Source organism: Dipodomys spectabilis, unplaced genomic scaffold, assembly GCF_019054845.1.
Source record: "Dipodomys spectabilis isolate Male_0828 unplaced genomic scaffold, ASM1905484v1 ptg000136l, whole genome shotgun sequence".
Classification (NCBI taxonomy): Eukaryota; Metazoa; Chordata; class Mammalia; order Rodentia; family Heteromyidae; genus Dipodomys; species Dipodomys spectabilis.
Genome location: NW_024870813.1, coordinates 8602503 through 8625000, shown reverse-complemented (window position 1 = coordinate 8625000; position 22498 = coordinate 8602503). Strand labels below are relative to the sequence as shown.

The 22498-nt window shown below is 42.2% G+C and overlaps 1 protein-coding gene across 5 annotated transcripts in view; it reads right to left on the bottom strand.

The window, feature by feature from the left end:
- Positions 1 to 22498, bottom strand: part of Kcnma1 (potassium calcium-activated channel subfamily M alpha 1) — a 699649-nt gene that overhangs the window by 273166 nt on the left and 403985 nt on the right. For all 5 annotated transcript variants that reach the window (XM_042690241.1, XM_042690238.1, XM_042690240.1 and 2 more), the window contains exons 4-5: positions 16540 to 16633; positions 15697 to 15808 (exon numbers count right to left, since the gene is read on the bottom strand). In XM_042690241.1, the coding sequence (XP_042546175.1) occupies positions 15697 to 15808; positions 16540 to 16633 (206 nt within the window). The remainder of the gene's footprint in view (positions 1 to 15696; positions 15809 to 16539; positions 16634 to 22498) is intronic.

The following is a 22498-nucleotide window of genomic DNA, read 5'->3' as shown; positions in this document are numbered from 1 at the left end:
ACCACTTTCTAATGGCTAAGGAAAATAATAATAATGGCCAGGTTTCAGTGGCTCAAGCCTGTAGTCCTAGCTTCTCAGCAGGCTGAGATCCAAGGATCTCAGTTAGAAACCAGCTCAGGCAGGAAAGTCTCGAAGACTCTCATCTCCAGTTAACCAACAAAAAAGCTGGACTCGAGGCATGGCTGAAGTGGTACAGCACTATCCATGAGCACAAAAGCCAAGTGAGAGTGTGAGGCTCTGGGTTCAAGTCCTAGTACTGGCACACATACACACACACACACACACACACACACACCACAACTGATTAGTAGTTAACATAACATAAAGACTGTATAGCACAGTTGCTATCCACAGACTTTCTGTAAAGAGCAACATAGTAAATATTTTAGACCTTTTGTGCCCTATGTCTCCATTTCATTGCCCTAGACAATGTGTCAATGAATTCATGTAGCTGTGTTCTTATAAAACTTTACTTACAAAAATAGTTGCTGGGCACTGGTGGCTCATGCCTGTAATCCTAGCTACTCAAGAGGCTGAGACTAAGGAGCATGGTTCAAACCAACCCAGGCAGGAAAGTCCGTGAGACTCTGATCTCCAATTAACCACCAGAAAAGGAAGTGGTACTGTGGTTCAAATGGTAGAGTGCTAGTCTTGAGCTCAAGAGCTGAGGGACAGCACCCAGGCCCAGAGTTCAAACCAAACAACTGACAAAAAATAGACAGTAGGATAGATTGGTCAACTGTAGACGTTTTTGGTGATCCAGGACATGTAGATGTTTTTGGTGATCCAGGACATCAGCAGATACTCAGTATAATCAAGAGTGGTTTGGAAGAGACAAGTTCATTATGAGTTGAGCGAAATGAGTAGAAAGGAAATGGGTGGATGCCCATCAGGTAAGGAATGCCAAGATCACAAAGATGGCATCTCCCTGTAATGGGGGTAAGAGGAGCTTTGCACTTGGCTGGAATCCAAAGAGGTGAAATTAACAGAGAGCCACACAATAAAGGTAGAAGGGGAAGCTGAGTAATACAGGACAAAGACAGAAAGATTAAATCTTTAAAAACAAAAACAAACAAAGAGGAAGGCAGGAAGGAAGGCAGGAACACAGGAAGGCAAGAAGGCAGATGGAAGAAAGGAGGGAAGGAAGGAAGGAAGGAGGGAAGGAAGGAAGGAAGGAGGGAAGGAAGGAAGGAAGGAAGGAAGGAAGGAAGGAAGGAAGGAAGGAAGGAAGGAAGGAAGGAAGGAAGGAAGGAAGGAAGGAAGGAGGGAAGGAAGGAAGGAAGGAGGGAAGGAAGGAAGGAAGGAAGGAAGGAAGGAAGGAAGGAAGGAAGGAGGGAAGGAAGGAAGGAAGGAAGGAGGAAAGGAAGGAAGGAAGGAAGGAAGGAGGAAAGGAAGGAAGGAGGAAAGGAAGGAAGGAGGAAAGGAAGGAAGGAAGGAAGGAAGGATGAAAGGAAGGAAGGAAGGAAGGAAGGAAGGAAGGAAGGAATACTGTTACCTCAAACTGACCAGGGCAAGTTTTAGAATCCATCAGGAATACAGCAAGTTAACCATTTGACCATCTGCCAAATCTCTATCTAACTTAAACAGGGAAATTGAGTCCTACAACTGAGATATCAGAACACAACCGCACTTTTCAAGTGTTGGCTGGTTATCTCTTCAGAATTATAAAATATGTTTCATAAAATCTGAAAATGCTCATCACCCATCATCCACTCTTAACATTTGCAAGCACCCGAGTCCAGGGATTGGGCTCTCTAGGTGGTGAGAGGATATTTATTCAAATGACTAGTCTTGGAGTTGGGGAGGAATCAGGCCCTCCGAGAGTCCTTGCCCCTGGAGAAGTGAGTTGAAGGGCTGGGGAAATAGGAAACCAGCCTCCAGGGAAAGGGCTGGGAATTAAGTTGTGGGACCTCCCTGCTCCTTTTCCTCCAACAGATCCACTTCCCATTTTTCTTGAATTCACTTAACCAATCCCTGGAAGTTAGAAAGAGATATCCAACAAACTGGTTCTGGAAGAGGCTATTAAAGCTATCCCCTGACACAAGTAAGCCAGGATTTTGGAACACATTAGGAGAGGATGGAATGGAAGAAAGACCAGAAGTTTTCTAATAGCTCCTCTGTTCACGCTGGAGCTGTAATATGAAATAGAGTGAGCTGGGTCTGTCGTAAGATGGAAATGCTTCAGATTTTAATGTCAAAAAGCTTCTGAAAATGCCAAAATATGTCAGAAAAGATACTGATGTTTGGGAAGCATTAAAAAATAGCAAGGTTTACTGAAATACCAGAATCCTGAAAACACTCACAGTAGCAAGTCTGTCTTGGATTCATGTTCAGGACTCCAGAAGTGGTTTCTAGCCCAGCTACATGAGCATCCCTTGGGAATGGGTTGGACAATCAGGCCTCAATCCCAGACATCTGTGTTGAAGGCAGACTTCCAGGTAACCAGGATGTACACTGAAGCTGAGATTATGTGGGTTCATGTTCTACCGTGACTATCCTTAAGCAGATGTGTAGAAGCGCTGACATGATAGACTTTTTTGGAAGGAACTTAGTGGGTTTGGGCTTTTTTTTTTTTTTTTTTGGTTTAATACTGTCTCCGGTTTGTAGGTATATTCCTCTGGTTTAAGAACTATCACTGTGCAGGCTCTGGTTGTAAAATGGCCCTGGACTCACAGTGAAATTACTCAGGGAGCTTGAAATCATTTTGATGGCTGGGTTCCACCCCAGCAATTCTCATGTCCTGGGACTGAAGTTCATTCTGACCTGGACATCAGGAAATGGCCAAGCTTCCCAGGTAATTCTAGTAGACTGCCAAGGTGACTTTAGCCTGTAAAAGAGCCACCCAGGGCTCTTGAGGAACAGACTTCCTCAAATCTTGCCATCTCCCAAAAGAACGAGATTTGGCAGGTTTCAGGATAAGTTGAGATTTTCCTTTCTAATAAGCTTGCCCGTCATGTGCTTGCCTGCAGATCACACACCATGAGCAATGATGCTGTAGTAAGAATATGTTTATACTTTTTCAGATACCTAAAGTCTCCTTTGAGCTAGGCTGGCCAACTTTCTTCCATCTGTTCTTCCTCCAGACTCCCATAAACTCACGATTCTTCCTTAAACAGTACCTACTTGATTAAATTATCACCATCTCATCAAGGCAAGCTCTGTGGTTTCCCCTTCTGTAATCCATTTGCATGCAGGTGTCTAGTTTGATAAATGCAGTTGCTCTGCCTCTGAGCTCCTTTCTAGTGTTCATTGTTCCCTTCTCACTCACTAGCCAGGTAAATCTGTCCTGGCCATAATCCTATGGAAAAGAATAAAGGGATCTATTTTTTTAATATAAAGATGATGCAAAGGTAAATAGATGTCCAGTCCTAGAGGTGTAAGTTGCTGAAGGAGCGGTTCCAGGAACACCCCAGATGAAGTACAGCCATCTGGAGAAGCACTGGCATCTGTGGAAACCTACTGCTGAATTCATTCCTTGAAGACATTCGTTTTAGGAAGTTATTTCCAATTTGGCCCACAACAGAGTCATGCAAGTCAATGAGGATTTAGAATTTCTGCCACCTACAGAGGGCATCTTATTTAAAGCATGTCCCTGACAAAGCAATATCAAGAGAACACAACTGGAAATCTCTTAGGGAAGTGTAATTTCTTGAGAAGCATTTTTTAAACTGCTACAGCAGCTCTATGAAATCCATCTAAATGTTCAGCATTCTGAGTTGCTTGATATATTTTCAATATCATGTGCAGTAAGTCCCCCCACAACATCTTCAAACAAAAACAAAAACAAAAAACAGAAAGCTCTGGCAAAGGGTAGAGCCCCACGCCTTAGTCCATTTGGGAGGCACCAACAAAATACCTCAGCCTAGGTAATTTATGACAGAAATGGATTGCTCATGGGTTTGAAGGCTAGGAAGTTCAAGGCCTAGGTACCAGCAGATCTAGTACCTGGCTTCTTGCCTGCTGCGTAGATGACCCCCTTTTGTGTGCTCACATGAAAAGCTGGATAAACGAGCAGGCCTCTTCTATAAGGCACTAATCCCACTCAGAGGGCTCCACTCTCCTGACCCACGCAGATGTCTTTTCTCCCGGCACACCTGTGCTGGAAGTAAGCTTTGACTAAGGAATTTTGAAAAACATACTCAGTTCACAGCAACCCATAATCTTTAAAATGATATTATTTTAAGATGATTAACAGTAATAGTAGGGATTTTTTTTTGTTAATTTGGCTACTTGTGCAAAATGGGCCAATAATCTCAGAAGGGGGAACTTGTCAGAGGGAGTGAGGAGGCTTAGTTATGTTATAGAAATTGGATTCAACCAATTGTTTAAAAAGGACCATGTTATTTTCTCCCTAACTTTTCATCTGGAGTACCAACGAAATCTTATTCAGATGTCTCTCTGCCTTTTGTCAAGGGATTGAAACAAGGAGAGAAATGAATTTAGTATTTGATTTGGTTGGATGAGACTATTTTCAAAAGTATAAAAATAATATCTAGGGACCTTTATAGGATGAGAGTCAAGGTTCCTTACGTTGAGAAGTCTTGGCTTTGGAGATGGATGGTCTGTGGTTGAAAACCAGGCTGAACTCCATTCCTTACTCATAATATATACATGCACACATGCATACATAAATATACACACAAATATATACACACATGGATGTATAGTCTGAATACATTCAACTGCATTATACTTATAAGAGCATCTTTAGGATTGTTATTTCTCACTTTCTTTTATTAATGTTATTTTTTTTTATCGGTCATGGGGCTGGATGCTGTCCCTGAGCGATTCAGCTCAAGGCTAGCACTCTACCACTTGAGCCATAGTGTCACTTCCAGCTTTTTCTGCTTATGTGGTACTAAGGAATCGAACCCAGGGCCTCATGCATGCAAGGCAAGCACTGTACCGCTGAGCCACCTTCCCAGCCCCTTATTAATGTTATTTTAAAATGAAACTACTTAGTAACTGTACTTAGAATGATCTGTACTTAATGCATCTAGGAATCGGAGCTGGAGATTGGGCTGTCCTGAGGTATGGAGTGGGCACAGGTGACTTCTGGCTCATGGAGGCCTGTCCCTCCAAAGCTGAGCTGCAGGGGCTGAGAACTCTCTTGGGGGAGAGTGAGAGACAGAGCTCATGGTTACAGCCATTGAGTCAGGTTCAGTTAGCAGATACCAGATCACTTGTGGGAATCTGGGGTGAGCCTGTCCCATGCTGATAACCACAAATGGTCGCCTCTGAACAGGAGCTGCTGCCTTCCTCTCCCTTCCCTGGCTACTTCAAAAATGAATCTAGAAATTCCATGACCATCCTCTAGAAGGCACCAGAGACCATTTGTAATACTCAAAAGACCACTTCACAGCTCCAGTAGAGGAAGTAGCTGGAGCCAGACATTATTTTCTCTCCACCCTGCTCTCCTCCCTGCCCTGACCCCCGCCCCTCCCCGCCCTGCCGTGTACAAGAAATCCTGGTATTTAAACTGAGGGCTCAGGTGCTGTCCCTGAGCTTTTGTGCTTCTACCACTTGAACCACAGCTCTAAACCCAACTTTTTGGTGGCTAATTGGAGATATGAATCTTTTTTAAAATTTTATTGTAAAGATGCTGTGCAGAGGGGTTACAGTTGCATGAGTAAGGCAGTGAGTACATTTCTTGTTGAGCACTGTTTCCCCCTCCTTTGTTTTTCTCCTACTATACTTTCCCTCCCCCACCTCCCTCACTCCTTTCTCCCAACACCTCCCCCCCCGAAATTGTAAAGTGCATTTCCAACACAGTGTCTTGTGAGTCTCATTGTTGCAATGGGTCATCCTGTGTCCCTATTTCAGCATTTTTTTATTTCCTCTCCCTCCATATAAGAATCTTATGGGCTTTCTTGCCCAGGCTAGCCTCAAACCATGATCCTCAGATCTCAGCCTCCTGAGTAGCTAGGATTATAGATAAGAACCACCAGGTCTCAGCTCCAGTGTTTCTTTTGTAGACTATTGTTTGCCAAGCCCTTAGATACATGAAATTTAATGTATATAGGGTAGTAGGGGTATTTTTGAAGATGACTTTTAAACTAGTGCTTTTTTGCTATCATCCATTCGAGAAGGTTATTTGATTCTTTTGAATATAGACCTGTCACCAGTGGTCCTTTCACTAAGAACCATTTCAAAACTTTTCTCCAAGCCTCCACTGCATTCCAAGTGAGAAATTATGGTTTTTATGACCCCATACTCATATTCTAAGGCAGCATGGCTGGATAGAATGTTCTAGAATGATGGAAAGAGCTGTATATTTGTGCTATCCGGCACAGGAAGCACTAGTGGCATTGAGCTACTGAATAGTTGAAATGCAGGTCTTTTGAGGCACTGGATTTTTAATTTGACTTTACCTACACTGAAATAGACAAATGTGGCTAAAGAGCACTCATTGTGGACAGTGCAGTTTAGGCTGCCAAGCCTGGCAACTTAAAACCTGGGCCTCAAGCTACACCCAGACGCTTATAAAAATGCAAATATCTTCCCCTACTCTACTGAACAAAATTCCATCCAAACCAGCTCTCCTGGAGCTTCAAATGTCCTTGAACACTTAGAAAACAGTCATTGGGAAGGAATTAACTCAAAATTCATAGGAGAATGATACAAGTAGTTCTCATCCATCCTGTACTTTAGACACAACTGGACAGCATTAAAAAAAAATTCTGAGCTCATCTCCATCTCTATCTACAACCCAAAGATTCTTTTGTAACTGGTTAGGAATAAGGCCTCTACATCAAGGTTTGAAAGCTTTCTGGTGCTTTTCATTTATTTTTTGTTGGTTGTGGAGCTTGAACTCAGGGACTGAGTGCTATCCTTGAGCTCTTTTACTCAAGCTAGTGCTCTACCACTTTGAGCCACAGGACCACGTCTGGTTTTCTGTGGTTAATTGAAGGTAAGAGTCTTGTGGACTGTCCTGCCCAGAGTGGCTTTGAAGGTCATCCAGTTTCTGACCTAGGGGTCAAGAATTGGCTTCTAAGACTCCTCATGTCTCATATATTCCATGGAAACCACACTTTGGAAACACTACCTTGTATTTTAAACACAAGGTGTTCAGAACCAGACTGACCTTGATGTGGGTCTTGGTTCTTCTACCACTTCCCACCAGGGAAAGTTATTTTCATCCCCAAATTCCGGCTTTCTCAACTAGGATAAGAGTTGCTATTCCTTAAGTTATCGTAGAGATTAACTCAATAAATGCCTGTAAGATGCAAAGTCCCTGCTCTTACTGAGTACTCAATAATTGTTAAATGTTTTCATGAGAACACTTGCTCACTGGGCGCTGGTGGCTCCTGCCTGTAATCCTAGCTACTCAGAAGGCTGCGATCTGAGGATTGTAGTTCAAAGCCAGTCCGGACAGGAAAGTCCTGAGATTCATCTCCAATTAACCACCAGAAAACTGGAAGTGGCGCTGTGGCTCAAGTGGTAGAGAGCTAGCCTTAAGCTGAAGAGCTCAGGGACAGCACCCAGGACCAGAGTTCAAGCCCCACTACTTGCAAAAAAAAAAAAGAACACTTGTTCATTCATTCACTCAACAAGCAGGACTTATGTGTCAGGTACTGTTTGAGATATAAGGAACTCAGCCAAAACACAAGGTAGACAAGGTCCCTGCCACATGTACACAAGGATATCCACCAGATGGCACAAAGTAGATAGTTTATGCTGCATTTAGAACACCTATCATTGGAGGATGAAAAAGTCAAGATCAACGCATGCCTACTGGAAGAATAAGGGAGAGGCACACTGGAGATAGAACACAATGGAGGGCCTTAGTGGAGAGGGGTTCAGGGTAGAGAAGGAGAAACGTTCTCACAGCATGAGGGGCAAAAGCTGAGGGCAGGGCCAGGCATCACCGGAGGAGGGGAGGCTGGGAGTAGAGGCTAGCGGCTGGGGCTTCATACACTATGGATAAACCATACTCTCATTTTGGTTTATGACTTGTACACTTGTTTGTACATTTTTCAATATGCTCCAAGTTACTGATGTCATAAAAACCCTGAAATCAGTCTGCAACTTTTCAGCCTGGTCCATACAGTAAATCTTGATAAAATATCCTTACCCAGAGCAGAGGCTGGTCAATGAAACATCTAGCTCTTAACAGAACAATGTTGATCTCCCTGAAGGTAGGCATGCCCAGCACAGAGAATAGCCCTGGGACCACATACCTTACTGAAGAGGATGGGCAGCAGGAAGATGCCCAAGACTTCAGCAGAGCTCCGGAGGCAACCATGAAAGAGGAAGGGTGGTATTCTGACTTTTGTCACCACTCACCCTCTCACAATGATGGCATGCCATCATGACCTCTTGCCTTGTTGGTACTCTTGAATTTAGTCAACTCCACAGAAGCAAGAACTCGTGATTCCTCAGAAAAGTGGGCTTTTACAGGGTGACACTTTTCAAAAATATGTACTCATTACCTGACTTAGGTAACTGTAACCCCTCTTTACAATAACAATTTTACAAAAAAAAAAAAGGAAAAGAAGAAGGCTTTGATGCAGGAACATGGAGACCACCACGCTCCCCTTGGTTGCTGAAGCCACACATGAAGGCACCACTTAAGGAAGCAACAGTTTGCAAGTCTTAGTAGTACATCTGTTTCCATGAATAAGAAAAAAGTCACTATAGAGTAGCAGAGGAAGGACTTCCCAAAAGTCTGCTTTGAGAGCAGGCCTGACAAGCTGGGGGATGAGGACTGACATACACCTGTGATTTCACTACTTAGGAAGGTGGGGCCCAAGGATCATGGAGTTCAAGGGCAGCCTGGGCTGTGCAGCAAGAATAAAAAGAAACCCAAGCAACTACAAAAATAAACATAACAAAACCACCCAGCCGGACCACTACAATAAAGGAGGATGGTGGATCCCTGAGTTCTACCTGAACCCTTGTGTTTCAAAGGGCTATGCCACACCCCTGGCAGATCTGAAAGGCGACCATTTCCCCAAAGGACCTCTTGGTGGATCTTTGGGCAAATTGCTTAACCTCTCTAAGCCTTGGGTTTCCCTTTGATAGAATGGGAGTTATAAGACCCTTATTGCCAGGCAGGATGATGGCCTTTTAGAGATGCCTACAATAACCTGCAGGACCTGTGACTATGGTACCTCACCTGGTGAGGGAAGACAGCCAGCAGACATATTCATGCTGACAATCAATCAGCCCTAATGTGGGGAGATTGTCCTGATACCCAGGTGAACCAATGTGATCACAGGGGTCCTTGAAAGTAGAAAAGGAGAAATTGGGGAGGAGGTGACAGAATGCAAGATCCAAACAGTGCCCACTGTTGTTGGATTTGATGGTGGACCAAGAGAACATGAGCCAGGACAGAAGTGGCCTGGAAAAGCTGGAAAAAGAAAGGCTATCTTCCTGGAGGTTCCAGAGAGGAGCCAGCCTTGAAAGCATCTTTATCTTAATCTTAGAGAGGCCCCTGTGACCTTCCCAGCTGTGAGATAATCCACGTGGGTTGCTTTAAGGCACAGTGTGTGGTTACCCATTGCTGCAATGAGAGAAAGCAAAGGCACAGCATCTTGTTTTGGACCCCAGAAAAAAAAAGATGGCGTCCTCATGTGGGCATCAGCCACCTGCAGGTATGGTAGGCTTCCGCAACTTGTGAAACATTTGCTTTCTCCCTCTCTGCTATCAACCCCAGGCCCTGCAGGTCTCAGTGAGCCTTAGCCTCCTATGGGAGTTTTGAGTTTCTTCTGCTCCTCCACCCACATGAGCTCTCTCTCTCTCTCTCTCTCTCTCTCTCTCTCTCTGAACTCCCACGGCCTTTCTGCCCTCACCTCACCATTTCGTACTTAATTATATAGTGGGTGGTATAACTTGCTGTCACTGTGTGTGTGTTTACTTTGGTTCCAAAGTAAGATTGAAACCTTAGCCTCTAACGAGAGGTCTACACTTTGTCCTATCGTTGTTGTTGTTTTTAAGGCCCTGTACTTTCCTTTTTATAATCCTGTTTTAATCACCTTGTAACACATGAAAAAGGAGAGCCCAGGTGTATATTTAAAAGGAGATACCTAAATTATTCTAATTTCCCTGTGACCCGGTACTTATTTTTGTATATTTTAGCAGTTTTCTATTTTGGGATAGGAGTCTACTGAAAGTTTTAAGGTCTAAGGCCAGATCCAATCAGATGAGAGAATCAGGCAAATAGCTTTCCATATTGTTTCAGCGATTGTGACCCTGACCATATCTCAATTGTATTAGACAGGATGAAACCTGTTGGGAACCAAAGTACAACTTGGGAAGGGGGCAGCCAGGTCTGTGTTCTTCTTATCCCAGGGCTAAGGACACAGTCAATGTTTAATAGCAATAGGGTTCAGAGGGCTGGAGGTGGAGCTCAGTTGTCGTGGAGTACTTGTCTAGAAAGGTCAAGGCCCTAGGTTCAAACCCCCTCCTCCCCCACCACCCCCATCTTCCCCAAGGACCAAAATAATAATAAGAAAAAATGGTGTTAGATATCTGGCCAGTGAGTATCAGTTTTCCTGACTCTGTTTCTCTAACTATCTCAGATGACCCTCAATCAAAACATTCAAGTGAATGAAAGAAGTATGAGTCCCCTGCTCTCTTCTGGGGACATTGCTCCTTAAAAGAAAAGACAAACAAAAACCAGTGGGCTCTCTCCAGAGCATGTGCTTCAGGTCTCAAAATAAGATGCATCTTTTAAAGTACACTTATTTTAGCTGGGTGGGGGAAGGATGTTGTAAGGGAAACAACATTGAATAAGCAGGCATGTGGGAACAGGGATTAAAATAAGTAGCAACTTGCCACCGGAGATGTGGATGTCTTCACATCCTGCGGCCTTATTTTTGGTTCCATTTGAGTTGGTCTTCTCCTCTGGTGCTTTAAAATGTGATGGGCAGTTTGGGAAGAGAGGGCAGTGCACAGTGACTTCTGTACACTAGCTGCAAGCTATGCACCTGCTTCACTGTTCACATTCCCTTTGCTCGGAGGAACCCATTGCTAAGTGGCTAAGGGCAAAGAAAATTGAGTTCGGTGAGACCAGAGTTAATGGAGGGTGGAGGATGGGTGAGAGCTATTGGTCTGTCTCCCAGATGCAGTAGACTGGATTCCCAAGATGCTCAGATACACAGGGACTGCCCTCATTTTCATAGTATTTCTAGAAACTGGAAATGTCACTTCCAAGGGGGAGACATGGGAAAGTGGCAACCCAGGAATGTTTGTTTTTTGTTTTTGTTTTGGACAAGGTCTCCCTATATTGCTCATTCAACCTCAAACTCAAGATCCTTCTGCCTCAGTCTCCCAAGTGCTAGAATTACAGGACTGCAATGCCACGGTCAATGGGAATGTTTATTCTTAAGGAAGACTTCCTCTCCTCTTGTCACCCCAAGTGAAGTCCTGCATGAGTAAGAAGAGATGGAAGAACTCAGTCATTCCCAATCGAGTTCTCAAAATCCCAAATCTTCCAAGGGTAAAAAGTCAGAGGTGGAAGAACAGAAGACAGGTATGGACAAAATCTGGGATTAGCTGACCCTTTGACAATTCAGGGCTGTGTTGCCTTGGACAAGAGAACTAACCTCTGAGCTTCATCTGTAAATGGGGTATAGTAATTCCACACCATAGGCTGACTCTGAAGATTGAGCTGATGTAGGCAAGGGACTCAGCAAAGTGCCCAACATGTGGCAGAAACTGAGTACACAGCTGTATTTCTGTGCTCCAAGATAAACCACATATATAATGTGCCACTTAACAGGCCAGCTCTTATGCATGGCAAGAAATGTGGTGTGGGTTGTGCATCGAAAGGCTGGGATGTTGGCTTTCCCTCCTGTTTATACCATAGTGGCCACAATAGCCCACCAAAGTACATGTGGGCCTGGGATGGACTTGTTTCTTACATCTTATCCCAAAGCTCAGCCAGCAAAACCTGGACCCTTCCACTGTCCAGAAGATAGAGCTGCCCACAGTGTCCTTGTTTTAAGGGATCATTTCTTCTACTTTGTAGGGTGGATCTCCTGGGCAGCTCATTGGTATAATAATTGTTCCCCAGTGTAACAACCCATTATTAAATCAGACAGAGAAATCTCTTGAAAACATTATTATACTGAATAATTATCTCCCATAAGAGGCAGGTCAGTGTGGGATCTCACCCAAGATCAGTGATCAAAGAAACCCAAAGCATTTCGTTAGAGGTGTTCCCTCTTACAAGACAGAACATGCTATTTCATCATCTAGAAGATTGTTGGTCTACATTTTGGTTCTGAGAGCATGAATGCTTCCTCATATACAAAATTACTTACTTTTATTTTAGGTCCATGGTTTATCATCTCTCCACTGTATTTTAATAGCTACTATTATTTCCCAGTCATTTGGGTTAATTCCTGATGCAAAATAGGTTTTCAATTAAACATGTTTAATGAGCCAGGCACTGGTAGCTAATGTCTGTAATACTATCTACTCAGGAGGCTGAGATCCAGAGTATCAAATACATAGTTCAAAGACAGAATAGGCAGAAAAATCTATAAGATTTCATCTCCAAAATAACTATCAAAAAGCCAAGAGAAAGGGGTGACTCAAGTGGTAGGGTGCCAGTCAAGCAAGCAAGAAAGCCGAATGAAACCCCCTGAGTTCAAATCTTAGCACCACCAAAAAATTGTTTAATGAATAAACAGCCAAAAAACGTGTGTCCTTAGGAATGAGTTGAACCTCAACTGTGGAGAAGAGAATATCTGTACCACAACCACAGCCTCTGTGATCACCTTGATTATTCAGAGCACGAAAAAAGGATGGACACTCGCCATAGAATTCAGATTCATGAAGTGAGCAGAATGGAAGGTAATTTAGTCCAAACTCACCACTGATCACATGGGAAAAACTGAAAGTCCAAACAAGCAAAGTGACTGTTCAAATGCACAGAGCAATTAAAGCACAGCTAAGAAATGAAAGTTGACCACTTCCTTTCCTTTCCTGTCCCTTCCCATGTTCTTTCTCTTTCCTTCCCTTTTCTTCCCTTCCTCTCTTCACTTGTGTGTGTGTGTGTGTGTGTGTGTGAGAGAGAGAGAGAGAGAAAGAGAGAGAGAGAGAGAGAGAGAGAGAGAGAGAGAGAGAGAACACATACAGGATACATGTTTGAACTCTAAGCTATTTTTTTTTTAAGAAGATCTCCAGTTAAAAGCCTATCTATTGGGAGTGGATATCAGGAGGATCAAAGTTTAAGGCTATCTTGGTAGAAAGACCTCTAGGTTAAAAACAAAAAAAATAGGCATGGTGGTACATGCCTGTAATTTCAGGCAAATGGAAGAAACAGGCAGGAAGACAACAGTCCAGGATAGCCAGGACTTTACCTGAAGTTCAAGTCTTTACCTGAAAAAATAACCTAAAGCAAAAGGTATAATGGTATACCTGAAGCAGTATGGTAAACACTTGCCTAGCAAGCAGGAGACCCCAAGTTTAAGCTCCAGTACAATTTACAAAAAAAAAAAAAAAGACTCAAGTTAAGTTTGACTCAGATAACTTCACTCCCCATAGCCTCCATAACACAGATTCTAAACTTCTCTTTAAGATTCTTTTAAAAAACTGGTTGGGATGAAAGTATCTTAGAGATCACAGAGTCTAACTTCTATGTTACAGAAGAAAAACAAAAGGCAGGGTAGAGAAAACTGAGTTCCCCAGGTCATAAAGCCAGTTAACAGGGAGCCAGGAGCTCAGATGCTCCTCCCACAGGCACACATGGGGTCCACTCAGGACACACTTGGAGTTTGTGTGTGGCTCTCCACCTGCTGGATAGAAAACCCAGTAGAAGCAGCTGCACCTTGGACCAGAGATGAAAACGTCACCAGTCAGCAGGTAAATTTAATCATAATGAGAAATCTAATAGGAAATGGGATCCCTACAAGGATATAGACACATATATGTACGTCCACACAGACATGCAGGTGCATGAGTGTGATTACATATTTAAGATGCTTATTTAACAAAGAAAACTTGACACCAGGTATGCAATAAATTCACAATGCTACCAAAATATCAAAACATTTTGCTAACAGAAGTAAGTACATCTTGAAATAACATCTTTTAGAAATGTTATATATCCATAGCTATGAAGTAAAATATAGTATTCTTTGGTGCAGCAATTTATGTTCCAGCAACGTGAAATGATAGAGTCATAATTGCAAAAATATATGGATGGAGAGAGGTTATTATCGCATTGTTTATAATGAGGGGAGGGGGAAAGAAAATGAAAACGTTCAGGTGGCCATCAACTAGGTTTATGACAATGTTTTCTGTGCTACAAAAAAATAATGGAGTTTTTCCACAACTGTCATAAAATTTTATAAAACAAATTATTACAGAGCTGAGAGGATGTCCATTACATATTCACAAGAAGAGCCAAACTGCAGTGCAGCAGGATTGGCTCAATTTTCAATGTAAATAGCTCCCTCCTCAATGCTTCGTGTTGGAATGAGCACGGGAGAAAGTTGTAGAGGTGTAAGGGCATAAATATCTCAAGGGCAAAGCCTAAGGGGTGAGAAGAGACGAAATGGATGCTATTTTCTTTTGTTTCTGTTTTTGGTTTTTAAAATACATATATTTTTATTGTAACGATACTGTACAGAGGGGTTACAGTTGCATGAGTAAGGTAATGAGTACATTTCCTATAGAGCATTGTTATCCTCTCCTTTGTTTTTCCCCTACCCTTCCTTCCTTCCACACCTCTCCAACTTCTCCCTCCCCCCACCAAAGTTGTAAAGTTCATTTTCAACATAGTGTCTTGTACATGGCTGCTATTTATTTTCTTTGTTCATCTTTCACTGTTTTCACTGATTACAATATGTATGTGTTACTTTTGAGAAAAATTAAGCCAAAAATATAAAATATAAAGACAGAGGAACCCCAAAATATTCCTCCAAGTCTTACTTCAGCTTCCCTTCCATCTCAGTAGCTACTATGGAAGCAGAAACACTTCTACAATTTCTTAACAAATTAAAACATGCAGGAAGTAAAAGTTGAAGCTGTGGCTCTAAGCCCTTTGCTTCTATGACCATCTTCTCAACAAGTTGTTTTCCCATCTAATTGTTCTAATCCTGATGCAGAAAGTGACCTCTTGAGGGGAAATAGAAAATGACCTCTTGGGAAGGTGCAGGAAGTGACCTCTTGAGCAAGTATAGAAAATGATCTAATAACATAATACTAGCAAAAAGTCTCCCTTATACATGAAGACAGCTTAGTCTTCTGGAATGCCAGAGATGGCTTACGAAGCTGCCTCTTGCCCTGCCTCACAAAGGAATTCACAACTATAAATAACCCACACATAGATTAAGAACTAGACAGAAGATAACTCTGGCAGACAAGCCATCTTGGGCACCGGAACCAATCACTCTGGAAGCTGGCCTCGTGCCTGTGGACTTCTTTAATCAATCCTGACTCCAAGCTCCTGAATGAATAGTGACAGAGCCATGAGTACAGAAGTCCTGGTCGTGACAAAGATGGCCCCTGAGCTTCAACAATGATAAAACTGAAGCACTAACTGGGCAGATCTTTCTGGACTGCTGTCCCAAAAGAGAACTGTCACCAGCAATTTCCCGAGCTCTGAAAGAGTTGTTCACCTTAATACACAAAACTTTCTTTGCACAGGACAAGCCCAGACTCCTTGCCTACCCTAGATTCTATATTGATTGGGTCATGGCTCAGGAACTAGTAAGAAGAAAGCAAAAGAGATGGACTTACCAAGCCAACTTCTGTTCAAGTACACAGATACAAACACGGGAGGGACCGTGAAGAAGTCTACTACAGAGTTCACCTCCAGCCAGAACCACAGCTTGTCGTTGGCTGCAATAAACTGGGGAAAAGAAGGAACAGGAAAGAGAGAGGGGGAAATGAGAATCATGGTGTTGTGTTGACATTCAATCTATAATTCTTTTGCCAGAGAATATGTTCTCCTGTATCAATCACATGTTTATTTTCTTGGACACACAGCCACTTCTACAGAGGGACTATAGGCTATGTGAACTTTCTAGAAAGAATCAGACAATATATTCTTTGCAGTTTCCAACAGAGTGCTGAGTAATCTCACCTTCAGTAGACTCTCTAATGTAAATATAATTTTGCACATACACACACACACACACACACCTCTGAAATTCAGATTATGGACAGTACTGTGTACAATAGGTTCTAGTATATGTCCTTCAAGCTACAAATTCTGCCAGTCTATTTTCCTTGCTCACCCTCTCAGTTATTCTCTGAGCTGAGTACAGCCAGCCATGATTTTAAGAGCTAAAGGGCTTGTTCCATTTAATTTTAAAGAGCAATGGCTTTATGTTTGAACAGGGGGAGGACAAACATTTGGCCAATAGTAGTATCATCATTATTTCAATTAGTTTTTTTCCCCTTGAAATAACGTTAATATATTCTAGTTAAGGAAGGGGTCTCTCACACACTGGAAACTCAGAAAACAGGTATGTTGTTTGTCCTGGAGGGACCTTGGGCTTCACCATGCCTGTGAGGGCTGAAGCAGATTCAGGGATGTTCCCTGGGTTTAAGCATACTAAATAATAATTCAAAACTTACCCGCAAGCCAAAGTAGAGAAGGAAGAACACGTTGAAAGCCATGTCGATCTGTAATGTGAAATCTTTGTAGAAATTCTGGCAGGATTCTATTGGGCTATTAACAGGAAGAAAACAAAAAGCAAGAGGTAAATGGAAAAACATCATCACAACTCCCACAATGCCGAGAAATGATGCTAACACAGGATAAAGGATGAAATGAATGTTCATCAAATATGACATTTGGTTTTTCTACCCTCTGTGATGATCAAGCAAGCATTGCCAAGGGGCTTTCCATTCAATCATTCAGTGTTTTGTTCTTTGCTTTGCTTTTTGGGGTTTGGGAAAGCATTAATGTATGTATTATTTTTTTAATCATCATTCAACAGTTGAACTAAGAATCTAAAGAGAATCATGCAAACACCTTGGAGGAAAGACAAGCAGGAGGAGAGATGATCATCAAGTTCCTTGATTTCATATTAACCCTTAAAGAACTGACTTCCTTCTTTAAGAGGACACACACCATGGCTAAAAAAAAAAAAAATCAAGCTCTTGTGCCCTCCAGCATATTCGAAGTGGAGTTCATTCTCCATCAATACAGTGGCCATGTTTGGATTTTTAAAAAGCCATTAAAGGACTAGTAAATAAAGGACCCAGGATCATCTCAAGCAAGCCGTTGAGAAGATCCTGGTTGATTTTCTACATAGACTAAATATGGACTTTCTGTGAGATACCCCGATCTAGGGATGAAACCATTACCCCACCAACAAAATTCAAGATGGTTAAACCAAAGTGCTGAAGCAGTACTCTAAGGGTTAATTTTTGTTTGCTCTGGCATGCGAGTTAACTGGCTCTGTGTGTATGTCAAGCAGCCAATGCACATCCCCAGCACACTCTATTTTCTTCAGGAGAAGGAAGTTCACAAGGATACTACTATACAAACTGGTACATCGCTCCCATGTGCTTTCCCATGGCCAACTGATCACAGAATCAGTGTGTGAAAAGTCCCAAGGTTTGAACTGAGTGGGAAGCAGGAAAGCCTCCTAAATATCTCAAAGCTGTGAATGAGAATTCATGGTATACTGTTATCCGTAAACAGATAACACCCAGGCCAGGAACAAGAAAGTAAGTGAGCTGAGGGAAAGAGGAACAGAAAACCAAAATGTTTTTCCCAAGTGGGAAGCAACACGGACCTCTCCTTCCAGGAGAGAGCTAGCTTGAGATGGAAGATCTTTCTTGCTAGCTGCAAGATGAAGGATTTCCAAGCAGCATGGGCTTTGGAAATCATTGTAGGCAATACCAGTTAGTATAGTTGTACTTCAGTAAGGACAATGCTTGCTTTTCAACAGGCAGGAATCTGTGCAGTCTGGGAAATGCAAGGGCCCACCTAGAGGCATAGTACATCAGTCTGTGGAATTCGCTCATCATGTAACATGCATTGGCTTTCTCATTCTTCATCCCGATTACAGGTCAGCCATGCCCCTTGCCATCTCCCAAACCACCAAGATGTGTTAAAACTTCCAGACAAGCATGAAGAGTACACTGCATTTGTGTTTACAAACTAAGCAGACTGCACAAAAACAACTGCACTGAAAACAGTGCTTTTACAAAAGTCATGACAACAGCCTAGTTCTTGCTAAGTCAAGGAAATGGAAGAAAAAAAAAAAAACAATGTGGAGTTTGGTTATGCCAAAAGGAGGCAGAAGCTAAGAGGCAATACATATTACAGCCTATCACTTCTTTCTGCCTGCTCACCTGCATAGGTGCACATTTAAAGGAAGGAAAAAGGAAAAAAAGGAAAAGCCCGGGCCAGAGTGAATAAGGTTCACTTCTGCAATTCCCTGACTATGGTAAGACTTTGCTTATTTCAAGAACAAGACCTACAAGGTGTGCCCATATCAGACACCCTGGCTACTATAGTTGTAACCATGTTGTAGCAAACTTCTTTCTGTTGTTCCTTGCTTTTTGATCATTTCTGTGATTCCCTCTGTATTGTTCCTACCCCAGAGCAATAATGAAAAGGTTTCAAGTTAGAGAATACTGTGTTGAAAAACATAACACCCTTCCCCCAAGTGTATAGAAAACAAGGTACAAAATGTAACAGACCCCTTCTCCCTGTTCTTTCAACAATTTAGAACTGACTGCATCACCATCTCATGATGATTTCTTGAGTCCTAGCTCTCATTAAGCTCATAGGTAGTATGAGCTACTATACCCTGACACATGACCCAGTGGGGAAGGGGGCAAAATAGTTAGGTGCTGAGACAGGGGAAGATCCAGAGTGACCAGGGAAGGTGTTTTACTTCCCTTGGAGCTATTTCTTGCTTACCACAGGAGGCCCAGGAGCAATGCCATGTCCTGGTTTTTCAAGTGGCATCAGAACTGTTTACCAGGATCCCCTCTGAGATAAACCCTTCAAGTACCTATAGTTCATACACTCACACAATCAGAGGCCCAAAATGGAGATTCCAAAGCTTCATTATTTCACCTCCCATGTGGAAACAACCCCCGGGGGAAGTCCACTGATCTTGTAAAAAGAGGATACATCATTCAACAATCAAAAGCTTGACTGACTGGGATGCATCTTTCTCTCCAAGAGACTTCTTCTTTATGAGTAATGATTAGAGAATGAAATGTAAACTCCTCTTCCTCTTCATATCAAGTAGGAGGGTTTCCTTGTTCAGATACATAAAATTTTTGAGTATTAGCAAGGAATAGTGTCTGTTTAAACTACAAAAGACAGCAATTCTGGATCATACACTTGAATCTATAGCTTCGTTCTACTGATGCTTTGCCCACATCAGAGAAGGCTTTAGGTGGGTGCATGTCACCAGTAGGAAAAATGTATATGTGGTATTTTAAGAATGGAAAGCCCTTAGTTGTGACTTTGGGAGCAATAGATTGACTTGCATCTATTGGTTAACCAATGCCATATAATACAAAGACTTAATAATTCTCAGTAGCTGTTTGTTCCTAGGGTCTTCTCATACAGAGATCCAGTATGATGCTAAAACCTTAGACAAACATAGGATTTTCACCAAGATCCTAGAAGTACTTTTAAAGGAAACTCAATGAAGAGTTTTTTTTTTTCTCATAGGAAAGCATTCATTATAGGATTGAGGCTAAACTATAAACTCATTTCCTCTTTACTCTCCAAACACTGTATTTTCAGTATAGATAACTCTAGGGAGGAGAAGTGAGACTCACCCAATATGGGAAATGTAACTCTTCATCTGTTCACCAATATGATTTCCAATACAAGTCCCCGAGCAGGAAGATGCAACAAACGGAAGTCTTTCTGAAGACTGACTTTGGAACTTGTCTTTCAAAAAGGACAAGGCTTTGAAGCAAGGGCTGACCTGGCTTTTCTTCCAAAGGGCAGAGAAGGCAAAAGACAAAAATCTCCCTGCTGATGGTTGTTCTTCTGGAAGTCTGAGTCAACTATGAGAGGGTGGAACTAGCCCTTCTCAGCCTCTGTGCTGGTGCTCCCCAGGTATGGTTTCCTGCCTCTCTGTGTCTGGCTGTCTAACCCTGTGACATTGCTTCTCCATGGCAGTGACTCTCAAACTCTGGCTTCAGCCTGTACTTGGAGGGCTTCTTAAGTTCTATGCCTGTGCCCCTATTTCTGAGCTAGTAGGTCTGGCATGAGGGAGGATTTGTTCTTCTAATGGTTTCCCCCAATAATGCCAATGCTGTTTACCTGGGGACCCCACTTTGAGAACCACCGTTTCTTAAGAATTTCCTTCAACTGCATGCTAATTACAGGCATTGCTGTTCAAGATTTCTAGTCAGACCTGAACAGAGATGAGGAAGGGTTTGAGCCGCCCCCAGATAGCCAGCTGCATAGCACTTAACTAATTGCTCAGATCAAGGGGTTGAACAGATATTTTCAGTTTCAGATGTGAGCAAGAGGAGGGAAAATTAAAAGGATAGAGGGAAGTAATTACAACGCCACCGTGCAAGCGTCACCAGTGGACGTTGCAATTAACGTTCAGAGAGCACCTGCTGAGCACATTTTCACTCTCAGATTAAAAGGAGAAATGATGAGGTCTAGATGGGGAGGGACTACAGAGATGGTGGTTTATAGGAATAAAGAAATGTGAAGCCACAACAAACATTCAAGAGGATTTAATAGGCAAAGGACTGGCTGAGGCACAAAATAGCACTTTGTGAAATAATTTCCTACATTCAGATTCTCCTTGCTCTTGCGACTGGTCCCTTTTTAAATTGAACAGGGTCTGGCAAATTCCCATCAGGATTAGAGCCCACCAGAGTGCTGGCCCCTCTGGCACCACAGACTTGAATCCATTTGATAAAATTAATGATGGCAGACGCTTCTCTTCTTCTCAACTCTAAAATATTGTCCAATTAATTTAATTAAAAGGTGCCATTTATGCAGCATCCTGATTCCTCCTGCATCAAACTCTGAGCCTGGCTGTGAAGAACCTCCAAAACTCCTACTACCCCATGGATCTCTCAGGTTGCTACTGTGTTTGGTCCAAATCCCTGGCCACCAGGAGCTGCTGCCCTCATTACTTCATAAATGGGACCTAGGTATCCCCAAGTCTATCTATAATTTTGCTGTAAACTCTTCAAATATTTTTCTACCCATGCCTTCAAATCTCAGGCAGCATTCAAGGCCAATCTAAAGGGTTGGCAAATAACTTGTGTCCTTTTCCTTCTCGCCTGTCTCTGAATCTCTATAGCATTACAATTCCTATGTGCTTCATTCAGTGCATGGTCAAGTAGTCTTCAATATAATAACCCCTGGTAATAGTTTTATATATACTATTGTACTTAGTCCTCACGATATAGAAAAATGAAATAGATACTTGGTTAAAATCTCTGTTCTAGAGGCAGAAAGGCAAAGATTCAAATACCTACCCAAGTTAAATGGGTAGTAGAGTTGGGTTGGAGACAAGTTAGCCTTCCTGCTACACCATTTTGCCTTTCTGATAGGCTACCATCAGAGGGAATGGCCCTTTCTGCTGAGAGGAAGCTCTTCCATTGTATGGCAATAGTTCCTAGTAATCCGTCTGCTTGCTCATGACCCTAACCTGCTCCAATCTCTCCTCACTTTCTCCTATTCTAGAGTAAGAATGAGCGTAGTAAAAGCTGATACTATTTAGATTCTTTGATCACTCCTAATTATGAACTCAACAACAAACCTGGCATCCCATTCCATCCAATCAGAATAGAAAGGAAAGATGACATCACATACACATGTATTACTTGGGATATATCTACAGCTAAGGAGTGGATATGAGTGATTTCTGTTAATTTTCTGTTAATATCTGGTATATTGGACAAACTAAGTGCCTTAACTTGCCTGCCTACAAAACTAGGAATATAAGGTCTCCACTATTCAGGCTGGGACTAGTTTTAAAAGGGAGTCTTTGCCATATACCCCAATCTAAAAAGCAGTGTTATTATTTATATGCATGTAGGTCTCAGAAAAGTATCTTCTGAACTAATAACAATAATGGCTTTAGTGTGAATATGATACTAATTAAGTATTGAGAAAAAGATTGTTGCTATATAGAACATTGTCTCAAAAAAATGGCCAGTACCCTAAAACTTCTAGGTTCTGAATAGATCCATGTCAAAAGTTTTGAATCTATCTGCTTTTCACAGGGCCAATTCCAATTTTCTAATCATAGCTGTGCACTTTAAAAGTTTATCTTTCCAGAACTGGTTCTTTTACTATTTATATGGGGTGGGGCATATGTTCAGTAAGCTCTGTCTTTTTTTTTAACCAAACTGAGGCAAGTATCCTAGATTAGTAGTGATTTTATCACAAGACATACATATTGAGATAGATGTCTTCTAAGCTGCTATCCTTGACAAATGGGTTTGTGTTCAATGAATAATCAATACTAATGATAATTACATCAAAACGGGATGCTTGTTTAATCACAAAACACTTTTCCTGGACATCACAATGGTACTAGTGTGACTAGAAAATACTTTGTGTTACTTTGTG